At 52.5% G+C, this 17,610-nt stretch overlaps 2 protein-coding genes across 5 annotated transcripts; one reads left to right on the plus strand and one right to left on the minus strand.

Annotated features, from left to right (window-relative positions):
* Positions 1 to 586: 586 nt before the first annotated feature.
* Positions 587 to 12,892, minus strand: Trim46 (tripartite motif containing 46). Of its 4 annotated transcripts, none has more exons than XM_031374482.1 (10): positions 12,715 to 12,892; positions 11,160 to 11,421; positions 10,599 to 10,942; positions 9,410 to 9,553; positions 9,203 to 9,298; positions 5,466 to 5,719; positions 5,105 to 5,226; positions 3,820 to 4,122; positions 2,728 to 3,025; positions 587 to 1,711 (listed from the first exon to the last, which is right to left on the minus strand). In XM_031374482.1, exons 1-10 carry the CDS (start codon positions 12,775 to 12,777, stop codon positions 1,318 to 1,320), a joined length of 2,280 nt encoding a protein of 759 aa, XP_031230342.1. In that variant the 5' UTR covers positions 12,778 to 12,892; the 3' UTR covers positions 587 to 1,317. The 4 variants fall into 4 exon arrangements, with proteins under 4 accessions (XP_031230342.1, XP_031230345.1, XP_031230343.1 ...); XM_031374485.1 differs by having other exon boundaries at positions 12,705 to 12,891; XM_031374483.1 differs by lacking the exon at positions 12,715 to 12,892 and adding an exon at positions 12,136 to 12,683.
* A 65-nt stretch (positions 12,893 to 12,957) lies between these two features.
* On the plus strand, positions 12,958 to 17,048 carry Krtcap2 (keratinocyte associated protein 2). Its single transcript, XM_031374487.1, is given in 6 exon segments — positions 12,958 to 13,501; positions 13,503 to 13,521; positions 13,792 to 13,946; positions 14,086 to 14,149; positions 16,212 to 16,278; positions 16,488 to 17,048. Coding segments are annotated over 6 exon segments (633 nt in total). The 5' UTR covers positions 12,958 to 13,294; the 3' UTR covers positions 16,609 to 17,048.
* The last annotated feature ends 562 nt before the right edge of the window (positions 17,049 to 17,610 follow it).

A 17,610-nucleotide genomic window follows, 5' to 3' on the forward strand; every position in this document is an offset into this window, starting at 1 on the left:
AATTGCCTCTCTCCTATGCCTGGCGGCCCTGAAGGAAGGAGGAAACGAAACCTAGGCTGGCTCCAGCGGGCCTGCCCCAGACCTGGCCTCAGATGGAGCCCATTGACTCTTCTGAGGCTGGCCCATGCCCCTCTCCGACTGGCACAGTGCCCTTAAGGCAGCTCTATTCTTAGCTGTCCAGGTGTGAAGCAAATCCTTGGACCACAGATAACAGTAGCCAAGTCAACACAGCCGTGATAAGCCAGGGCTGGGACAGATCCGGGTGCTCTTGGCACCAGGCCCTGGCCCTCAGTCACCCCACCCGCCACTGCCTCTGGGTGGGCTCTCTGGCACCCTCGGAATGAGGAAGTGGTTCTAGTTCCCTGACCCCTTTAGGTCCCAACACCCTGCCAAGCCCTCAGCCACATCCCCTCAGGGTCCAGTGCTGCGGTCCAGATGCCCAAGGTGAAGGTCTAGGCTAGCAGTCAGTGCTGCGCCCCCTGGCGGTGAGAGTCAGTTGAGGTCTGGGCCTTAGGTGTAGTAGGACCTCCTACCCTTAGGTGTCAGTCGGACCAGAAATTACCAGGAATGGTCTCACTCCCGGAAATCAGAAATGTGCCTGGTGTCACAGTTTATTGTTTATAAACCATGAAAATTACAGCTGTTGCTCAGCACAGGCCTAGTAATGCCCACTGTAGGGAGGCAGTAGCAGGCACCAGAGGCCTAGCTTGGCCCAACCCAGTGGGGACACCAGCCTTAACTGAGTTCCCAAGGGAGACTTGGCACGTTGGCATGGGTGCTGGATAGATAAAGCATGCAAGAGGAGAAGAGGGACAGAAGGGACATGCAGCTGGAGGGTATAGGGACCCAAATAAAACAGGATAGGTTCTCCTCCCTCACTGGGAGGCTCAAAGCCTGGCTGCCAAGGCTGTGGTCAGCATCAGTGGGGCAAGGGGGCTTGGCAAGGCAAGGGCAGAGTTGTTAATCATATCCACTGTTCCAGGTGCCCTCCCTCCCAGTAAGCCTCGGGAGCACAGGACAGGGATGGAATAGGGCTTTCTATGCCTTGGTTAAGATACCAAGGGCGGGGCCTGGGGCAGAGACATGATGAGCCTGGGGCCTAGGCCAACAGGTAACACAGAGAATGAAGGACATCCATAGATAAGCAGAGGAGAGTCCCTTTGTCAAGGGAAGCCCTGGGAAGACACAGCTGGCAAGGTATGGGGCAGGGCCACATGGTTAGGAAAGGTTTGGGGAAGATGCTGCTGGGTAAACAAACCTCATGCCCCAGAGGCTTGGGGAGCAGAGCTTAGGTCTGAAAAGGGGGGGCCTGAAGGCTCAGTCCAGCTTGGCAAAGCCCCCGATGGTGACTTTCCTCTCAGGCTTGGTGCCCACAGGCTCCTGCAGCTGTACAGCGCCACCCCCAATGAAGCAGAAGGCAGGGCACACAGGCCCTGAGCAGTCCAGGGGGCACTCCAGCAGCCCACGGAAGGACACAGCATCCAGGAAGGAAACCCGTCCCCGCTCGTAGTCCAAACAGATGCCTAGGCGGGGCGGCAGGGGCACTGTGCAGCTGGCGGCTGGACCATCCCTCCCTGTCAGGCCTGCATTTGAACTTGCTCCAGAACCCAGCAGGATCTTGCCCATGCCAATGGTCAGGAAAGCAAAGGGTGGCAATGCCTCTACGGCAGCATCTTCAGCACCGCTGTCGTGCCCACTGTCCGGGTCATACCTGTACAAGTGGGAATCCAAAAGAAAGATGTTGGGAGGCAGAAGGAATGGGAGGCAGTGGGATCAAGGAGCTGAGATGTTGGAAGGATGGGATGTCGGGGGACAGGAGGTTGCAGGCATTAAGGTGAATACATGTTGAGGAGGTTAGACTGTAAGGCTCGAGGCTTTCCTCTGTGCAGGAAAGGAGAGTGAGTGGAAAGGTGTCATAGTGAGGGAGAGATGGGGTGTTGGTGCAGCATACTGGAGACATGTGGGTCTTGTCAGGGTAGAAGGTGCTGAGAGTCCTGGTGCCAGGGAAATCAGGTTAGGGATACAGTTTTGACAGCTGGGGATGTTGGAAGGATGAGATCACCGTGTTTAAGACGAAGTGGGGCGAGGGCATGAGCAGAGCAAGGGTGTCGGAAGAGAGATGGAGGTGCTTTGGTATCGGGTTGTTAGAGGGATACAGGAGTGGGGCCGACAGAACTCCAAAGGAAATTTGTGTTGGGGGAGAAGATATCTTGAGGAGAGGGGATGCTGAAGGATAAGAGGGCTGAGGAGAGAGGGTTGGGGAGGGAAACGCATGGGGAGGGGTTAAAGAGACACTGGGAGGCAAGGGCAGCTGTGGAGATTTGTTTAAGGGAAGAACTTGGAGATGGTGAGAAAGAGGCAGGTGAAGGAGGTCTCAGGGGGAAAACTTTTCATGGAAATAAGGTGCTGGGGGCCAGGACAGGGGACCTTAAACGGGTGGTGTACTGGTCCCGAGTGACACATGGAAGGAAGAGGTAATGGCTCTGCCTTCAATCAACCCTTTTCCCAACCATACACTCTGAAAACGGGTCCTCCAAGTCCCTTCTGATGAACCCACATCTCTTCTATCCACAAGCCTCTCAGGCTGGCTTCTCTGCTCCTTGCTCTTACCCAGTCCCAGTCCCACCTAGGCAAGTCTGGATGCCCGTCACCACCCTTGCCAACCCCAGCTCCTTCCCCAGGGCTTCATCCCCCCCCCCGCCCCCGCCTGCTTGCAGAGGGCCTGACCTGGGGCTGATCACATCCGGGGCACCCTGGAAGCTTTCCTGAAGCTTGCTCTCCAGCCCGACGCCCACCTTGACCAAGTAGGAGGCAGGGTCTACGGCACAGGCCCAGTAGCTGCGGCCCTGGGTCACAGCCACATCACCCAGGACCACGTCCACACTCAGGTGGCAGCCCGTGAGCAGCCGCTCAGCAGCCAGCAGCAAGGGAAGCCCTGGAATACTCCGCACCGCTCGCTGGTCCTTGCTGATAGCTAGCCGCTCTCGGCTTGCACCCCAGCGGCCATCAAGGAAGAAGTGCAGGACTGGAAGCAGGAGGTTGAGACAGAAGGAAGGATTTCAGGGACACACTGGCACTGGGGACTGTGGGGTGTCAGCACAAACACTGGGAATTTTGGGCACAGGGAACAAATTGTCAAGGAGTTCTGTCACCAAGAGCTGGCAGGGGCCCAGGGGAATAGGGTGTGGGAAACTGAAATAGAGACATAGGGAAGAGAGAGGCATCCCAAACAGACACGGGAAGCCAGGGTTGGCCGCAGTGGACTAGTGGGCAGAGAAAACAGTGTCCTATCTCTAGCTAACTCAATGTGTCGGCAACCCATTCTCCATGATCTGCCCTATGCACCATCTCCACTATGGTCCTGTTCCACCTGGTCCCATTCCTAACGCCACTGACCGGAACCTTCCATCCCACACTCTGGAGCCCATCCCTGATCCCTCAACCCAGCCCCGACTCTCTTGCTGAGCACACTCGGCAAGCCACTTCCCTAACATTGACTGAGCCCTTGCTATCAGTCAGAACGCTGAGTTTTTACACATACCGTTTAATAATGTTCTCCTTACCAAACCACTATTAAATATCATTACTTCTGTAGAAGGGGTTGTCAAGGGGCAAAGGTGGTTTTAGAACCCGGCCAGTCTGGCTCTAGAGGATGTGAGTACAACTCACACATTAAATTGTACAAGTTATATATAAATTAAATTGTATTGCACTGCTTTTCCGGTGCCCATTGGGACTGAGCTGAGTACCTGGGCCATCCGGTTCCCTCTGCGTGAACATCTCTGTTCACCACACGAAGCCTCCCGTCTGTGTACTCACCAGGGGCTGGGGGTGTGTGCAGGTGCACATCTTCACTGTACTCTCCGTAGCCAGCCTTGTTGCAGCCACGGACACGCAGCACGTACACAGAGCCCGTGTCTGGGTTCTCGAGAAGGGCACTGGTGCCCCTCACCTCCTCCCGTCGCTGCCAACGTGTAGGGCCTGGCTGGGCGGGGACATCTGTGCGCCGGAACTCAACAGTGTAATGCCAGGCAGGTGGTGAGTGAGGGGGCAGCCGCCAGCACAGGAAGATTTGATCATAGGCAAAGGTACGCTGGGTATCAATGACAGGCGCCTCGGGCACTGTTGGAAGAGACAACGGGGTCAATCAGGGCCTGGCCACCGGCCTGGCGCGGAGAGTGGGGCAGGCAGGAAAGAGGAAGCAGCGGGAGCCGGGGGGTTGAGTGTAGGTGAGGGAGCTCAGGAAAGGAACTTTCTAGGCACTGGGTGGGCAGGGCGGGGCCCAAAGGAGAAAGAAGTGGGCGAGCACTGGGCGGGGGCGGGAGCCCAAAGTCCTAGTTTGCCACTACTCTAATTTGGCCTGAAGTGAGTCACTTTCCCTCTCCCGGCCTCAGTTTTCTCTTCGGCCAAATGACAGCATCAGACCAAATGAGTTCTGAGGGCCCTCACAGCTGAGATTCTTTGAGGTAAGAAAGGAGCCCCAGAACGAGGCAGTCAAAGGCCACTGGAACCCAGGCAAGAGAGCCCTGAGCAGGAGGGGATGTATAAGGGTTGGGAGGGAGGTAACAGGGTCAGCAAGACGGGGAAACAGGAAGGCAGCAGAGGGGAGCAAGCTTGCTAAGCAGAGCGATGCATGTAGGTCAAGAGGAAGAGAATGAGAGTTCAGAGGGCAAGGGTCAAGATAACGAAAGGTCAGAAGGACCAGGATTATGCAACAGCCTAAGGAAAGGAGGTGGTAGGACCAAGAATTCAGGGTACATTAGGAAGAGAAGGAAGCGATATGTGGGTGGCCAGGCTGTGTGGGAGCACAGGGAGAGGAATAGGGAGGGGCCCAGCGGGTGGCAGGGCCCCCAGGGCAGGGCTGCTGACTTGCCTGGGGTGCTCCGGAGCAGAGTCCGCGGTGGCCACAGCCTACAAAGAGAGAGGGAGAAGCAGCGCTGAGCGCGGTAGGATAGTGTGGTGTGGCGGGGTTGGCTGGGTGGGAGTGGCTGGCCAGGCCAGGCAGGAGGCCAGGAGGTCCCTGGCGGGCACTGCCCCCCGGGTCCGCTGCAGGGGTTGGGGGAAAGGGAAGAAGGCTCTGGTTGGACACTGGCTAGCTCCTTACCTCTCAGGAAACTAAGCTCCGTCAGCAGCTTCATCTCACGCCCCACATCCAGCTGGCAATGGCGGAAGGAGGAGCTGGCAGCTGGCCGGAATGTCTGGAGGGCCTCAGTGGCTCGGGCAATTCTACAACGGGGTAGGCAAGAGTCAGGCATTGCCAGGTGGGCAGCAACCCCTCCCTGGCAACCTGCCCTACCTATCCATCCCTAGAGCTACTGCTTCAGGTCTACCTCACTCTCGAAAAGCTAGCATCAGTCTGACCAAATGAAGCTCCTCGAGGCAACTAGCTACTGTCCTAGGCGTTAGTAACACCCACGGTGCCCACCTCCCTGGAGCCTGCACCCTTGTGTCTCGCCCCTCAGTACCTGTTATGCAGCTGTTTAGCTGCTTGTACAAAGCAAGGCTGGTCTGTTTCCTTAAGGACTTCCTGGGCATAACCCACCAGACCCGAGCCATCCAGCAGGCTCTGGTGCTCATGGATCTGGGCGCTGAGCCGGGATAGACGCTCTTGCTGGCACTCTTCAATGGCCTGAAGCAGTGAGGCCCGCTTCTCTTCCAGCACAGCTCCTAGTCCCCGAACCAGCTGGGACACCTCCTCTTTCGCCTGCTGACCACTCACCTGTCCAAGGAGGAACACCCAAAGGATAAAAGACTTACTATCGTCTTGAAGGCAGCACTTGCGCCTGCCTGGCCCCACACCATACCATACTGTCCTAGCGAATTCAGTTCATTCCACCTATCCCTCTCAGTGGAGCCAGGATCATGACTGGCAAAGCACCTGCACCACAGATAGGGTTACCTCCTGACCATTTGTACTAACTTCCTGAATGCCCACGTTGTAACTGTAGGCTAACAAGAAGCAAGCCCCTTCTATTTCCTAGACTTTTGGCTTGATCTAGGAAACCAAAATGAAAACAGGACAAAATTACAAAAATCCTATTAAGGGGGAGGGAAAAGAAAAGTCCTATTAACTTTATACCCACTTGGGATCTTTTAAAAAGTATTTTTATGTGAATAGGGCTTTTGCCTGTATGTATGTATGAGGACCAAGTATGTGCCTAGTATCTGTAGAGACCAGAAGAGGGCATCAGATACCCTGGAACTACACATGGTTGTGAGCCTCCATGTGAGTGCTGGCAATTGAATCTGGGTCCTCTGGAGAAGCAGCCAGTGCTCCTACCCCACTGATCTATCTTTCCAGCCTTTCTCTAGGGATCTCTATAAGAGACAGGGTTTCATGTAGCCCAGGCTGATCTTGAAGTCAATGTGTACTGAAGAGAGATTCCCCTGCTTCAATTTATCCAGTCTTGGGATCACAGCATAAGATACGGTGACCTATGACCCACTTAAAAGTTTAAATAATTAGTTATATTTGTTTTGTTTTGTTTTGTTTTTTCAAGACAGGGTTTCTCTGTATAGCCCTGACTGTCCTTGAACTCAGAAATTTGCCTGCCTCTGCCTCCCAAGTGCTGGGATTAAAGGCATGCACCACCAATACCTGGCTATAATTTTTAAATACATGATTTATTTATTTATATATTTTTGTGCATTGGTGTTATGCCTGCATGTATGTCTGTGTAAGGGTGTTAGAAACCCTGAAGTTGGAATTACAGACAGTTGTAAGCTGCTATGTGGGTGCTGGGAATTGAACCCAGGTCCTCTGGAAGAGCAGTCAGTGTTTTTAACCACTAAGCCACCTCTCCATCCCCTATTAAGTTTTTAAAAGAATAATTCAGGTGCTGGAGAGATAACTCAGTGATAAGAGCAAGTAACCACTGAACAAGGACTGAGTTCAGTTCTTAGCATCTATCAAAGGGAGCTGAGCCATCTGTAAGGACAGTTCCAGGGGATCCAATACCTCTGGACCCCATGGGCACCCCCTCCACATGGGGTACACTCACAGACACACACATACACACATGCATAACACCTGATTAGTTCATTTAAAAACAATACAGTTACATTTTAAGTATTTATATATTTCTTTATGTACTTATTTATAATTCAGTAGTACTCTGTCTGTATGTATGCCTGCATGCCAGAAGAGGGCAACAGAACTGAACTCTGCTCGCTCCACCTTGCTCACTCTACCCCACTCATTCCAGTGTAATTCACTGTAGCTGTCTTCAGACAGCACCAGAAGAGGGCGTCAGATCTCATCACGGGTGGTTGTGAGCAACCATGTGGTTGCTGGGATCCGAACTCAGGACCTTTGGAAGAGCAGTCAGTGCTCTTACCCACTGAGCCATCTCGCCAGAGATGCAACAGAACCCTTGATGGATGGTCTTGAGCCACTATGTGGTTGCTGGGAATTGAACTCAGAACCTGTGGAAGAGCACCCAGTGTTCTTAATCACTGAGCCATCTCACCAGATCACTGCAGTTATGTTTTTAACTTAATTTTTTAAATTTAATTTTGCCAGCCATTTTTGTGTTTTACTGTTATGGGCGACTTTGGACCTTGACCATGTACTAATGCAGCAGAAGGTATGCCTGCTCTTACAACATATTTTTTATTTTAAAATATTTATTTCGGGCCAGGCAGTGGTGGCTGACGCCTTTAATCCCAGCACTTAGGAGGCAGGGACAGGCAGATTTCTGAGTTCGAGGCCAGCCTGGTCTACAGAGTGAGTTCCAGGACAGCCAGGGCTATACAGAGAAACCCTGTCTTGAAAAACCAAAACCAAAAAAAAAAAAAAAAAATTATTTTGGTCTGGTGAGATGGCTCAGCAGGTAAGAACACTGACTGCTCTTCCAAAGGTCCTGAGTTCAAATCCCAGCAACCACATGGTGCCTCACAACTACCTGTAATGGTAATGAGATCTGACACCCTCTTCTGGTGCATCTGAAGTCAGCTATAGGGTACTTATGTATAATAATAAATAAATCTTTGGGACTGAGCAAACGGAGTAGACTGGAGTGAACAGGGACGACCGGAGTGAGTGGGGTTGACCAGAGCGAGTGCAAGCAGAGGTCCTAAAAATTCAATTCCCAACAACCACATGAAGGCTCACACCACCTGTACAGCTACAGTGTACTCACATACATAAAATAAATAAATCTTAAAAAAATAAGATATTTATTTCATTTGTGTGTGTGTCTGTGTATGAGAGAGAGATTGTGTGTACAGAAGCCCCTGAAGAGCAGAGGACAGTATCAGATCCCCTGGAGCAGATTCCAGGGGATCATGAGCTGCTATGTAGCTGCTGGAACTGAACCTGGGTCCTCTGCAAAGGCAGTCAGTGCTCTTAGGCACTGACTCGTCTCTCCAGCCCTCATGTGCCCCTTGTGATGAGAAGCACGTGCTTCCACCACAGGCCCCGTCAATTCCAGGGCACTATGGTGTGAAGAAATGACAGGATAGATGGATTGATGGGCTGGAGTAGTCAATCCTAGCCATGTTGCTTAGAGACAAACAGGGAAAGGCTGAAAACTAGTGGAAGATAAAGAGCTACTTTAAATAGCTGGTCATTTGGATACATCGCAGTTCCAGTTACCAGTATCCTGCAAACAAAACTGTTCTGGGACCTCAGTGTGTGAAGGAGAGCCTTTTCCAAAATATCATCCTATCTGGATGCACGTCACAAAATGCAGTAAATGCCCTTTCTGAACCTATGCTCCCTCCAGCGACTGCAATTTGAACTCACCATTACACTAACTGGTAGTATTTTACACTAGCTCTTTCATAGTCTCAGTCTTCTTATATCTCAACCAAATAAGAAAGGCCACGACTGCACTAACATCCACGTGTGGACCACCAGCTCTGGTACACTGGTGGCTGTGCCATCGCTACCATCCATTGCCACGGCCAGTTAATTCAGACAACCCAACAGAAGGTGCTTGTTCCCCATCCCTAGCTTCATGGTTGTGTTCATGCTGAATCTAAGTATGTTTGAGCTCCTTAGCCCCCAACTATAGCTCTCCTACGCTCCCTGCAGTCCCAGCTCTAGCCTAACCCAGGGTACTCGTGTTCTTGCCAATGAAGTTTAATCAGAGCCTCCACCCACAGGCGTCCTCCTCCTGTGGGCTCTGAGCTGGCGGCAAGGCAATGGGACATGCCCACCCAAGCGGGATCTGAGGCGCACGTCCATGCCCTTCCTCACCTCAGTGTGCCTGATGGTTTCTTCCAGCTCACAAATCTGGGTCTGCACTGTGTCCTGGTTCCCCAAGATGTATGCCAGGCTCTTTGTTAGCTTATCCTAAGGGCAAAGAAAGAGGTGGGCATCATCCTGGCTCTGCAAGAATCAAGTAATTAGGAGGTGTGTGGTGGTGTGTGTTAGCACCAGGGCCGAGGAAGCAGGAGTCTTTACCTTAAGGGCCTGGTAGGCACTGAGCACTGGTGTGATCTTGTGACCACTGTGGGTACGCCGTACTCTGCAGAGTTGGCACACCAGCCGTTGACATGTCTTACAGTAGTGGGTCACCTCTTCCTTGTGGTCCGGACACATCAGACCCTAGGGATGGAAAAGATAATGAAATAGTCAGCCACTTGTGTGTGTAAGGATGCTGACCTACCAGCAGCGATGGCTTGCCCCTCTCCCGCAGTCAGATGAGAAGGAAGTGGAAATAGCTGGTGGTGCTCCCTAGCGCCAGCTGATGGTGAACACCAGGCGTTAAAGCATTTGTGAACTGACCAAGCCATGGCCTAGCATTGCTCCTCCCTCCTTCTACTTCATAAGTACATAGTAATAACAACACCGATGATATAGTTCGTCTTTGTTCACCATGGCACCCAATTCCTAGAACAGCATCCTGCATATAATCAACTTTTTTTTTTTTAGGTAGAGTTTTCCTGTGTATCCAGGCTGGCCTTGATCTTCCAAGTCTCTTTATTCCAAGTGTTAGGAACTCAGGCATGTGCCACCATGCTTAGCCAGATAAGACTTTGTAGCAACAAACACCTCCTGTGACCCTATCATCAGCCCTGCAGGTATAGTTACTGTAGAGTAGATTCTCTCATCTCTATGCAGCTGGTGAGATGAGAGACCCATAGATGCTGAATCGTTTGTTCAGTGAATGTTAGCAACACGGGCTGCTAGGCAGCCAGATGTGATGGTGCGTGTCCATAATTCTAATGCTCAGGAAACCGAGAAAATGGGATTTCCACGAGTTCAAGGCTAGCCTGGGCTATATGGCAAGGTGCTGTCCTGTCTTTATTCTTAATATTTTATTTTGAATTATGTGTACGTGCCTATGTGAAGAAATGTGTATGTAAGTGCAGGAGCTAGAAGAGGCCAGAAGTGATGTATCCCCTGGAGCTGGAATTACAGGGAAACAAATATGACTCTGGAAGAGCTCTTAATCAAAGAGCTCTCTTTCCAGTTCTAAGACCCTGACACACACGTGCACGCGCGCGCGCGCGCACACACACACACACACACACACACACAGAAGACTTTACCTAGCTATCTTTAGAAACTCACATGCTAGCCACCCCCAACCCCTGGTTCAGCACCACTATGGCCCCTCCCACTTCAAACCCTGTAAGAACTGGCTCACCTTGGGGCGGAATGAGAGGGTGGGTAGCGTGGGCTCGTGTTGGGCCTTCTGAGTGCCCCAGGGGTGGAAGAGCTTGAAGCATTCATTACAGAAGGTAGCTCGACACTCTGTGCAGCCCTTGGTGGCCTCTAGTGGTGGGGGCTTGCACAACTGGCACAGGATGGCTCCTCCCACACTCACACTCTGTCGGTACCTCTCCACCACTCGCTCTAGGGTCAGGTTTCGGAAAAGCCCGGAAAGGCCCCTCTCCCCCAGCTCCACATCGCCCTGGCAGGCTGGGCACGGGAATAGGATCGTCTGGGGGTGCAAGGCACCACGCTTCCGCCCAGGGTATGTCCCAAAGCCTGTGGATTGACCCAGGAGGTAGAGGTGAGGACTACAGCTGGCTGGGGGTAGGTGACATCTGTTCAATTAAAAAACGGAATTCATTGCGCCAGAGAGCAGCTTTCATTAGAATTCAGATAAGCAATAAGTAGCTCCACCCCAGAATGACAGACGGATGCCCCTGACCCTCTTCGATCTTTCTACATCCCCACCCCATCCCACAGGCCCCAGCCCCACCTGACTTAAGGAGCCGGTCCAAGCGATCTGGCTTGGGGAGAGTTCTCCGTGAGAGGCGGGGGCTGCGGGTAGAAGGGGTGGAAGCAGGAGAAGTGGGCTCCGAACTCGGATCCCCACCATGGCCTATGTACCCCTGCTGGCCCAAAACCTCCCGGGCACAGGCCTGGCACACGTTGTGGGTACAAGGCAGCACTAGTGGCTGCTTGTACATCTCTTGGCACACTGGGCACAGCAGTTCCTTCTCCATGTTCTTCATGCTTGTCTGTGGAGGGACCAGGAGGTTGTGTGAGAGCTAGGACACTTGGACAAATCTCAGCCAGGTCCCTAGGCTGCCAGGATGGGCAGCACAAGCTACCTACTGCTTTGGCCCAGTACCTGCCTTGGTTGGTTCACACACCTCCCCAGCTCTCTGTCTCCTGCTTTTGCTCCCCTCTTGGGGAGCTTAAGGTCCAACAAGAAGGTACGGTTGGAGCTCTAGCCTCCCCCAGCATCGCGCCCCACCCCCATCACTCCCGCTGCAGCAGTGCTGGCAGACAGTCCTCCCGCCTCACCTGTCTCCATCCCTCCATCTCTGGATTACCAGCCTTCTCCTGGCATTTATTTCAAGGGCACCACCCATTCTACAGCTGGGTGTTGTCCCCCGCCCCTTTCTCTAGCAACCCTCAGACGCATGACTGCTCCCCGCGGCCAGGGTGCGCTAGCTCTTTGAACCGGCTGGGCACCAGCCGGCGCCCAGCACCCATCCTCCATTCTTTAATTCTATTTCTCCCAGTCTCCAAAGATCAAACCCATTCCTCTTCGCCTCCTATTCTAGAGCTATCAGGCCCAGTCTGGTGGAGAAATTCGGCCTGCTGCAACCCTTTGCTCAATCTGGATGGAGGGGGAGCGCCCCGCCTACCTGCCCCCTCCCCACCGGAAGTATCCCTCCCCCTTTTGGTGAAGGGTCTTCTGGCTATTCCCCACCCCCACACCTCACCTTGGTCCCTCTCTTCGCAGCCATCCCGGTCAGGGGCGCAGCTGACACAAAGGAGGGAGGGACAGGGAGGGAGGGGGAAGGAAGTGGTGGGGGGGAGCAGGGTTGGCACCGCCTCTGGGAGAGACGGGCACGGGTTACCATGGCAACCGCAGGCTGCACGGCAGCTCGGGGGGGGGCAGCAGGGTGGGGGGTCGGGAGGGGTCCAAATTGGGAACTGCACCCAGGAGCGGCTTTTTCATTACCCCCTCTCCCAACCTGTCCTCAGTTTCCTGGAAAACATCCAAGCTCACACATGCCCCTTCTCATAGCCCTGGTGCACGCCTGGCAGCTACCCCAAGCCTACCCGCTGGGTCCGGGCAGCTTCTTGCTGCCTACATACACCCCAGCAAACGGGAGTCTCACCACTCTGCTGTCCCCAGGATCCCTGCACACCTGCATCTCCGCCCTCTCAGTCATTTCTGTCTTAACTAATCCCTTCTCTATATTCCATATTCCTCCTGGATCCCCACCTGTTCAAGGATCTGGCTTGCCCCGACCCTTTACATCCCCTCCCGTCCCCTTGACCCCACCTTAACTCACACTGATGCGGACTAGTGCATCCATGATGGAAGTGAAGGTCTGCATATCCTCACCCTCAGCCATGGCCCTACTGTGCCCGCCCGCCCCCGGGTGCCCGATCCTGGCTGCTGCTGCGAACCCGGGGCTTAATGCAGGAGCCGGGTGGGGTGTAGGGAGGGGTGGGGAGGGTGAGATATCACTGCGCATGCTCCAGGGACTAGCTTCGAACTGCGTTCGTCGAGGTAGGGGGTGGGAAATAGTTCTTCCCACGTGGTTCTCCAAAGGCGGTCTAGGGGGTGGGTAACATGGAAGGGTAATTTGAGGTAGGAACCATTCCTTCTATTAGAGCCTTGCATCGATTCCTAGTCATACTACTCACATAAAGCAAGAAGCTGGTTTCAGAGGAAGAACTCCAGGTGGAGAGTGCTACATCTTGGGTGGCACATATCTTCGGGAGTTGTTGAGGCAAATCAGAGTGGGCCAGGGAGGTCTGAGGAAGTTATACGGGAGGTGACATGAATAGCAATGAAGGCACAGGTGACTCTAGGCCATAGGATCATGACTGAAAGACGTGAGTGCAGCTTGTCAAGGGAGACAGCAGATGCTCTGGCTACAGAAGGCTGGAGACCAAGCAGGGCGGTGGCCTAGAACGCTCTTCGAAGCATTATTTCCTCCTTGCCGCAAGAGGGCGCTGCATCCGAGGCGCGTAGAGGAAGAAGTAGAGCGAGTCCACGTTGGCCCCGACGCCTGCGTACAGACAACTCAGCCGGCTTTGGCTCCCCACTTTCTCCAGAGGCACGGATTGGACCCACGGACGGAGCGTGATGGGTAACCGCACCGGCAGGATGCCCGGGCTGCTCTAGCGGGGGTGGGCTTTGGGGTGGCCCTCTTTTCCCGGTCGCTTAGGTAAAGCTGACGTGTCCTATTTCCAGGGAACTAGCATTTCCTCCGGGCAGGCGGGAACTTGGGTGTGCGGGGCTGTGTGTTTCCTGGAGGTCGCCGTGGGGTGGGGGAGTGGGGCACTTGGAAGTGGCTGGTGAGCCAAACTCCGGAGTGAATCTGTCTGAATCGTAGCCTGACCCTTTTTCCCTTTTCCAGTGGTCGGTACCGGAACCTCCTTGGCGCTGTCGTCCCTCCTGTCCCTGCTGCTCTTCGCTGGCATGCAGATATACAGCCGCCAGCTGGCCTCCACCGAGTGGCTCACCATCCAGGGGGGGCTGCTGGGCTCCGGGCTTTTCGTCTTCTCCCTGACTGTATCTTCCACGCGCTGGAAGGGGAGGTGGTGGTGTAGGAACAGAAGATGGGCGGGGATGGGTGGCAAGGGCTTTGCGTTTCCTCTATTTCCTGGCCCTGTCTTTGTGTATGAGTTTCTCCTTAATTCTGTCAACCCAGGCCTTCAATAATCTGGAGAATCTGGTCTTTGGTAAAGGCTTCCAAGCAAAAATCTTCCCTGAGAGTAAGTGAAACGCGGTCGTTGACTGGACTCTTGTGTTTTAAATCTCCCCTCAAGCATGATGCTGAATTTCCAGGTGCTTAGATGATAAAGGAGAAATATATCTGCTTAAAACTATCTTGAAGCTGGGCAATGGTGGCGCACGCCTTTAACCCCAGCACTTGGGAGGCAGAGGCAGGTGGATTTCTGAGTTCGAGACCAGCCTGGTCTACAGAATGAGTTCCAGGACAGCCAGGGCTACACAGAGAAACTGTCTTGACATCAGAACCTGGTGTCACCCCAGTAACACCCCTGGGGAAGGGGTTCTTTGTCCCTGTGAGAAAAAAAAGCAAGACCAAGGCTACTGAGGGGTTCTGGTGTGGAGCTGAGCCTGCACTATTGAGTTCTTTCTGAGGAGATTGGGAAGTCTGTGCTTGCTGGGGTGTTACCAATAGCAGGACCCCTTACCGAAGGAGAATAGAGAATAATTGTTAGAGCTCTCTCTCTTTCTCTGCCTCCCTTCGTTTCATTTCCCTCTCCTCTCCTTTTCCCATCTGTAGCCCACACTGGCCTTGGACTTCCTGTGTAGCTGAAGATGACTTTAAACCCTTGAATTGCTGATCCTCCTGTCTCCACTTCCCAAGTCCTGAGATTAGCACTACCTTGTGTAGTTTACAAGGTGCTGGGTATTGAACCCAGGTCTTTGAGCATGCTAGGTAAGCTCTTTACCAACTGAGGCACATCTCCAGCTCTGATAGATCAGTTTTTGTGTGTGATAATCCTTGTTAAATGGTTCATATAGAGATCTGATGGAGAATTAAACTCAAAAAAGCAAAGTCGGCATCAGGAAGGAACCACTTGGAAAGCCACGTGCTGGGAAACTCAAGCGGATGGAGCCTTGTGAAAGAGTCCCCCAGTAACACCAAAGCCCACCATTGTCGCTCCGTTCCCTTGTTCTCCTCCAGGTTGCTATCTTCACAGCCCTGTTGCAGGTTTCACCCAGCGTCCACCCAGCATGCCCAGAACCTCTGTCTCTTCCACTCTGTCCCATGTGTTTGTTATATTTGGAAAGAAATTGTTGGAAGACAAAAATCCTTGACTTTTAGCCAGATAGTGGTGGCACAGGCTCTTAATCCCAGTACTAGAGGCAGAAGGAGGCAGGTCTCTGTGAGTTCAAGGCCAGCCTGGTCTACAGAGTGAGTTCCAGGACAGCCAGAGCTACACCGTGACACTTGTCTTGAAGTGGGAAGAAAAAACTCTTCTTTGCCTTCCTTTCTGGCTCCAGCTCGACAAGTGGACGACCTCTTTGCCCTTTCCACCCTCTCACCCATATCCTGTCATGTTCGATAGGCCATAATCCTCTTTCCTGAATAATGGAAACAAGCCTGCTCTCCCGCCCTTCTTGAACATTTTATTTATTAATTTACTTTTGGGCCAGGATCTCACTGTGTTGCCCAGGCTGGCCTTCCCTTCAATTCCTGGGCTTGAGTGATCCTTCTTGCCTTAGCCTCTGAACTAGCTTGCTATATAGGCATATACCAATGCATTAGCTTTCTTCTGTGTATGTGTAGGGGTGGGGAGGCCAGGAAGTTAAATGAGACTGAGAGCCAAGCTAATAAAACAAAACACCATCCATATCTTCCCTTCATGTCCTGAACAAGTGTTAAGGCATTTGACATTCCCACCCCCCCCTTTATCAAGACATACCTATTTTGTTTGTGTTATTTTTCTAGACAGGGTTTCTCTGTGTAGCTCTGGCTGTCCTGGAACTCCCTCTGTAGAGGAGGCTGGCCTCCAGCTCACAGAGATCTGCCTGCCTCTACCTCTGGTGTTGGGGTTAAAGGTGTGTGTCCCTATACCTGGCAGGACATACATTTTCTTTTTTTGTTTTGTTTTGTTTTGTTTTTCCGAGACAGGGTTTCTCTGTGTAGCACTGGCTGTCCTGGAACTCACTCTATAGACCAGGCTGGCCTCGAGGGACATAATGTTTTCAAGCAGGTTCCTCACAGAGTTCTAGACTGCTTCTATTTTTCTTTTTCTCTTTTGAATGAATGCCTCCTGATGTTCCCTGTTCTGCTCTCCCAAGTTCTCCTCTGCTTGCTGTTGGCACTCTTCGCATCGGGCCTCATCCATCGAGTCTGTGTCACCACTTGGTATGTATCTGACAGCTGTGGTCTTGCAGTACCACATCCTCCTGTGGTGTTGCCAGCCCCTTCCCTTCCCACCATATGCCTCCACTGTTTTCCCTTTTTTTTTCCTTGTCCTTGATTTCCCAGGCCTAACTCTGAATTCTTTACCTGAAGCTGGTGTCTGCCAGTAGCAGCATGCTTGTTGGTATAATGACTTATTTTCCACCCCCTAGCTTCATCTTCTCCATGGTTGGTCTGTACTACATCAACAAGATATCTTCCACTCTGTACCAGGCAACAGCTCCTGTCCTCACACCGGCCAAGGTCACCGGCAAGGGCAAGAAGAGAAACTAACTGTGAATGAGTAATAAAGCTGCTTCTTTGTAGCTGTGTCCGTGAGCCATGATAGTAGACCTCGTCTGCCAGTGCCTGAGCTGGGCTGCATCCTCCATTGTGGGAGAAGAATGCAGAAATGATCAGGGGTCCTAACCTATGGGGAGAGAGGTTAAAGAGTAGATAATACAGGAGGGCCTGCCTTTCAGAACCAGAGGAGGTTTAAAGTATTATTAACTGGTCTTCGTGTGTGTGTGTAGTGTGTGTGTGTACACATATGTGGGTGGGGATGCACATTGTGCAGGTGCTACAGGAGGGTGACAGGTGTCCTTTATCGTTCTTCAAAACCAGAGAAGATCTTGCAATGGAGGTGGACCCTTAACTCCTAGTCTGTGTGGTTCTGCATGGCACTGTTGCTCCAGCTTCCCGTCCTGAGAAATAAACTTTTGTCCTTACCTTGAGCAAAAGAGTCTTTTGCTGCAGGCTGGGAGGTGGGAGTCGTATCCTCGTCTGTCTGTCCCACCCCAGCATGAGCAAAGTAGGTTAATCACCAGCCCTTCGCTCTAGCACTTTTGTTTCCCTCCCCCTCAATCTTGTATTCAGGATATTAGGAAATCCTTAAGTCTTTTCAGAGTAGATCAAAGATCAGCCAGCCCACAGCCTCAGCCAGTCTTGATGGAAATGAGGCAAGTGGCCCCAGATCCTGCCCCGTCCTGTCATAGAAGCAGCTCTGTTCAGTGTGCTTATCCTTTAAAGCACCAAGGTCCCTCCTCTCCAGGCGAGTGCTTTAGGGACCACCCATTGTGGTCACTTTTTGTGTACTCAGTAGTGCCTGACAGTGGGAATGAAAAAACTTATCCTTCAACCCTTCTAGAACAAAATCCTACTCATTTAGAGGCACCTAAAGGTTAGGGAGTAAGGCTCAGTAAAGATGAAGCCAAGAGTCTAAGGAGCTCTGGTGAAGGATTATTAGAGGCCACTGCCCAGTCAATCCCTCTTTTCCCTGGCTCAGGAGTGGGAGCT

The sequence above is a fragment of the Mastomys coucha genome, unplaced genomic scaffold (genome assembly GCF_008632895.1).
Source record: "Mastomys coucha isolate ucsf_1 unplaced genomic scaffold, UCSF_Mcou_1 pScaffold16, whole genome shotgun sequence".
NCBI classification, from domain to species: domain Eukaryota; kingdom Metazoa; phylum Chordata; class Mammalia; order Rodentia; family Muridae; genus Mastomys; species Mastomys coucha.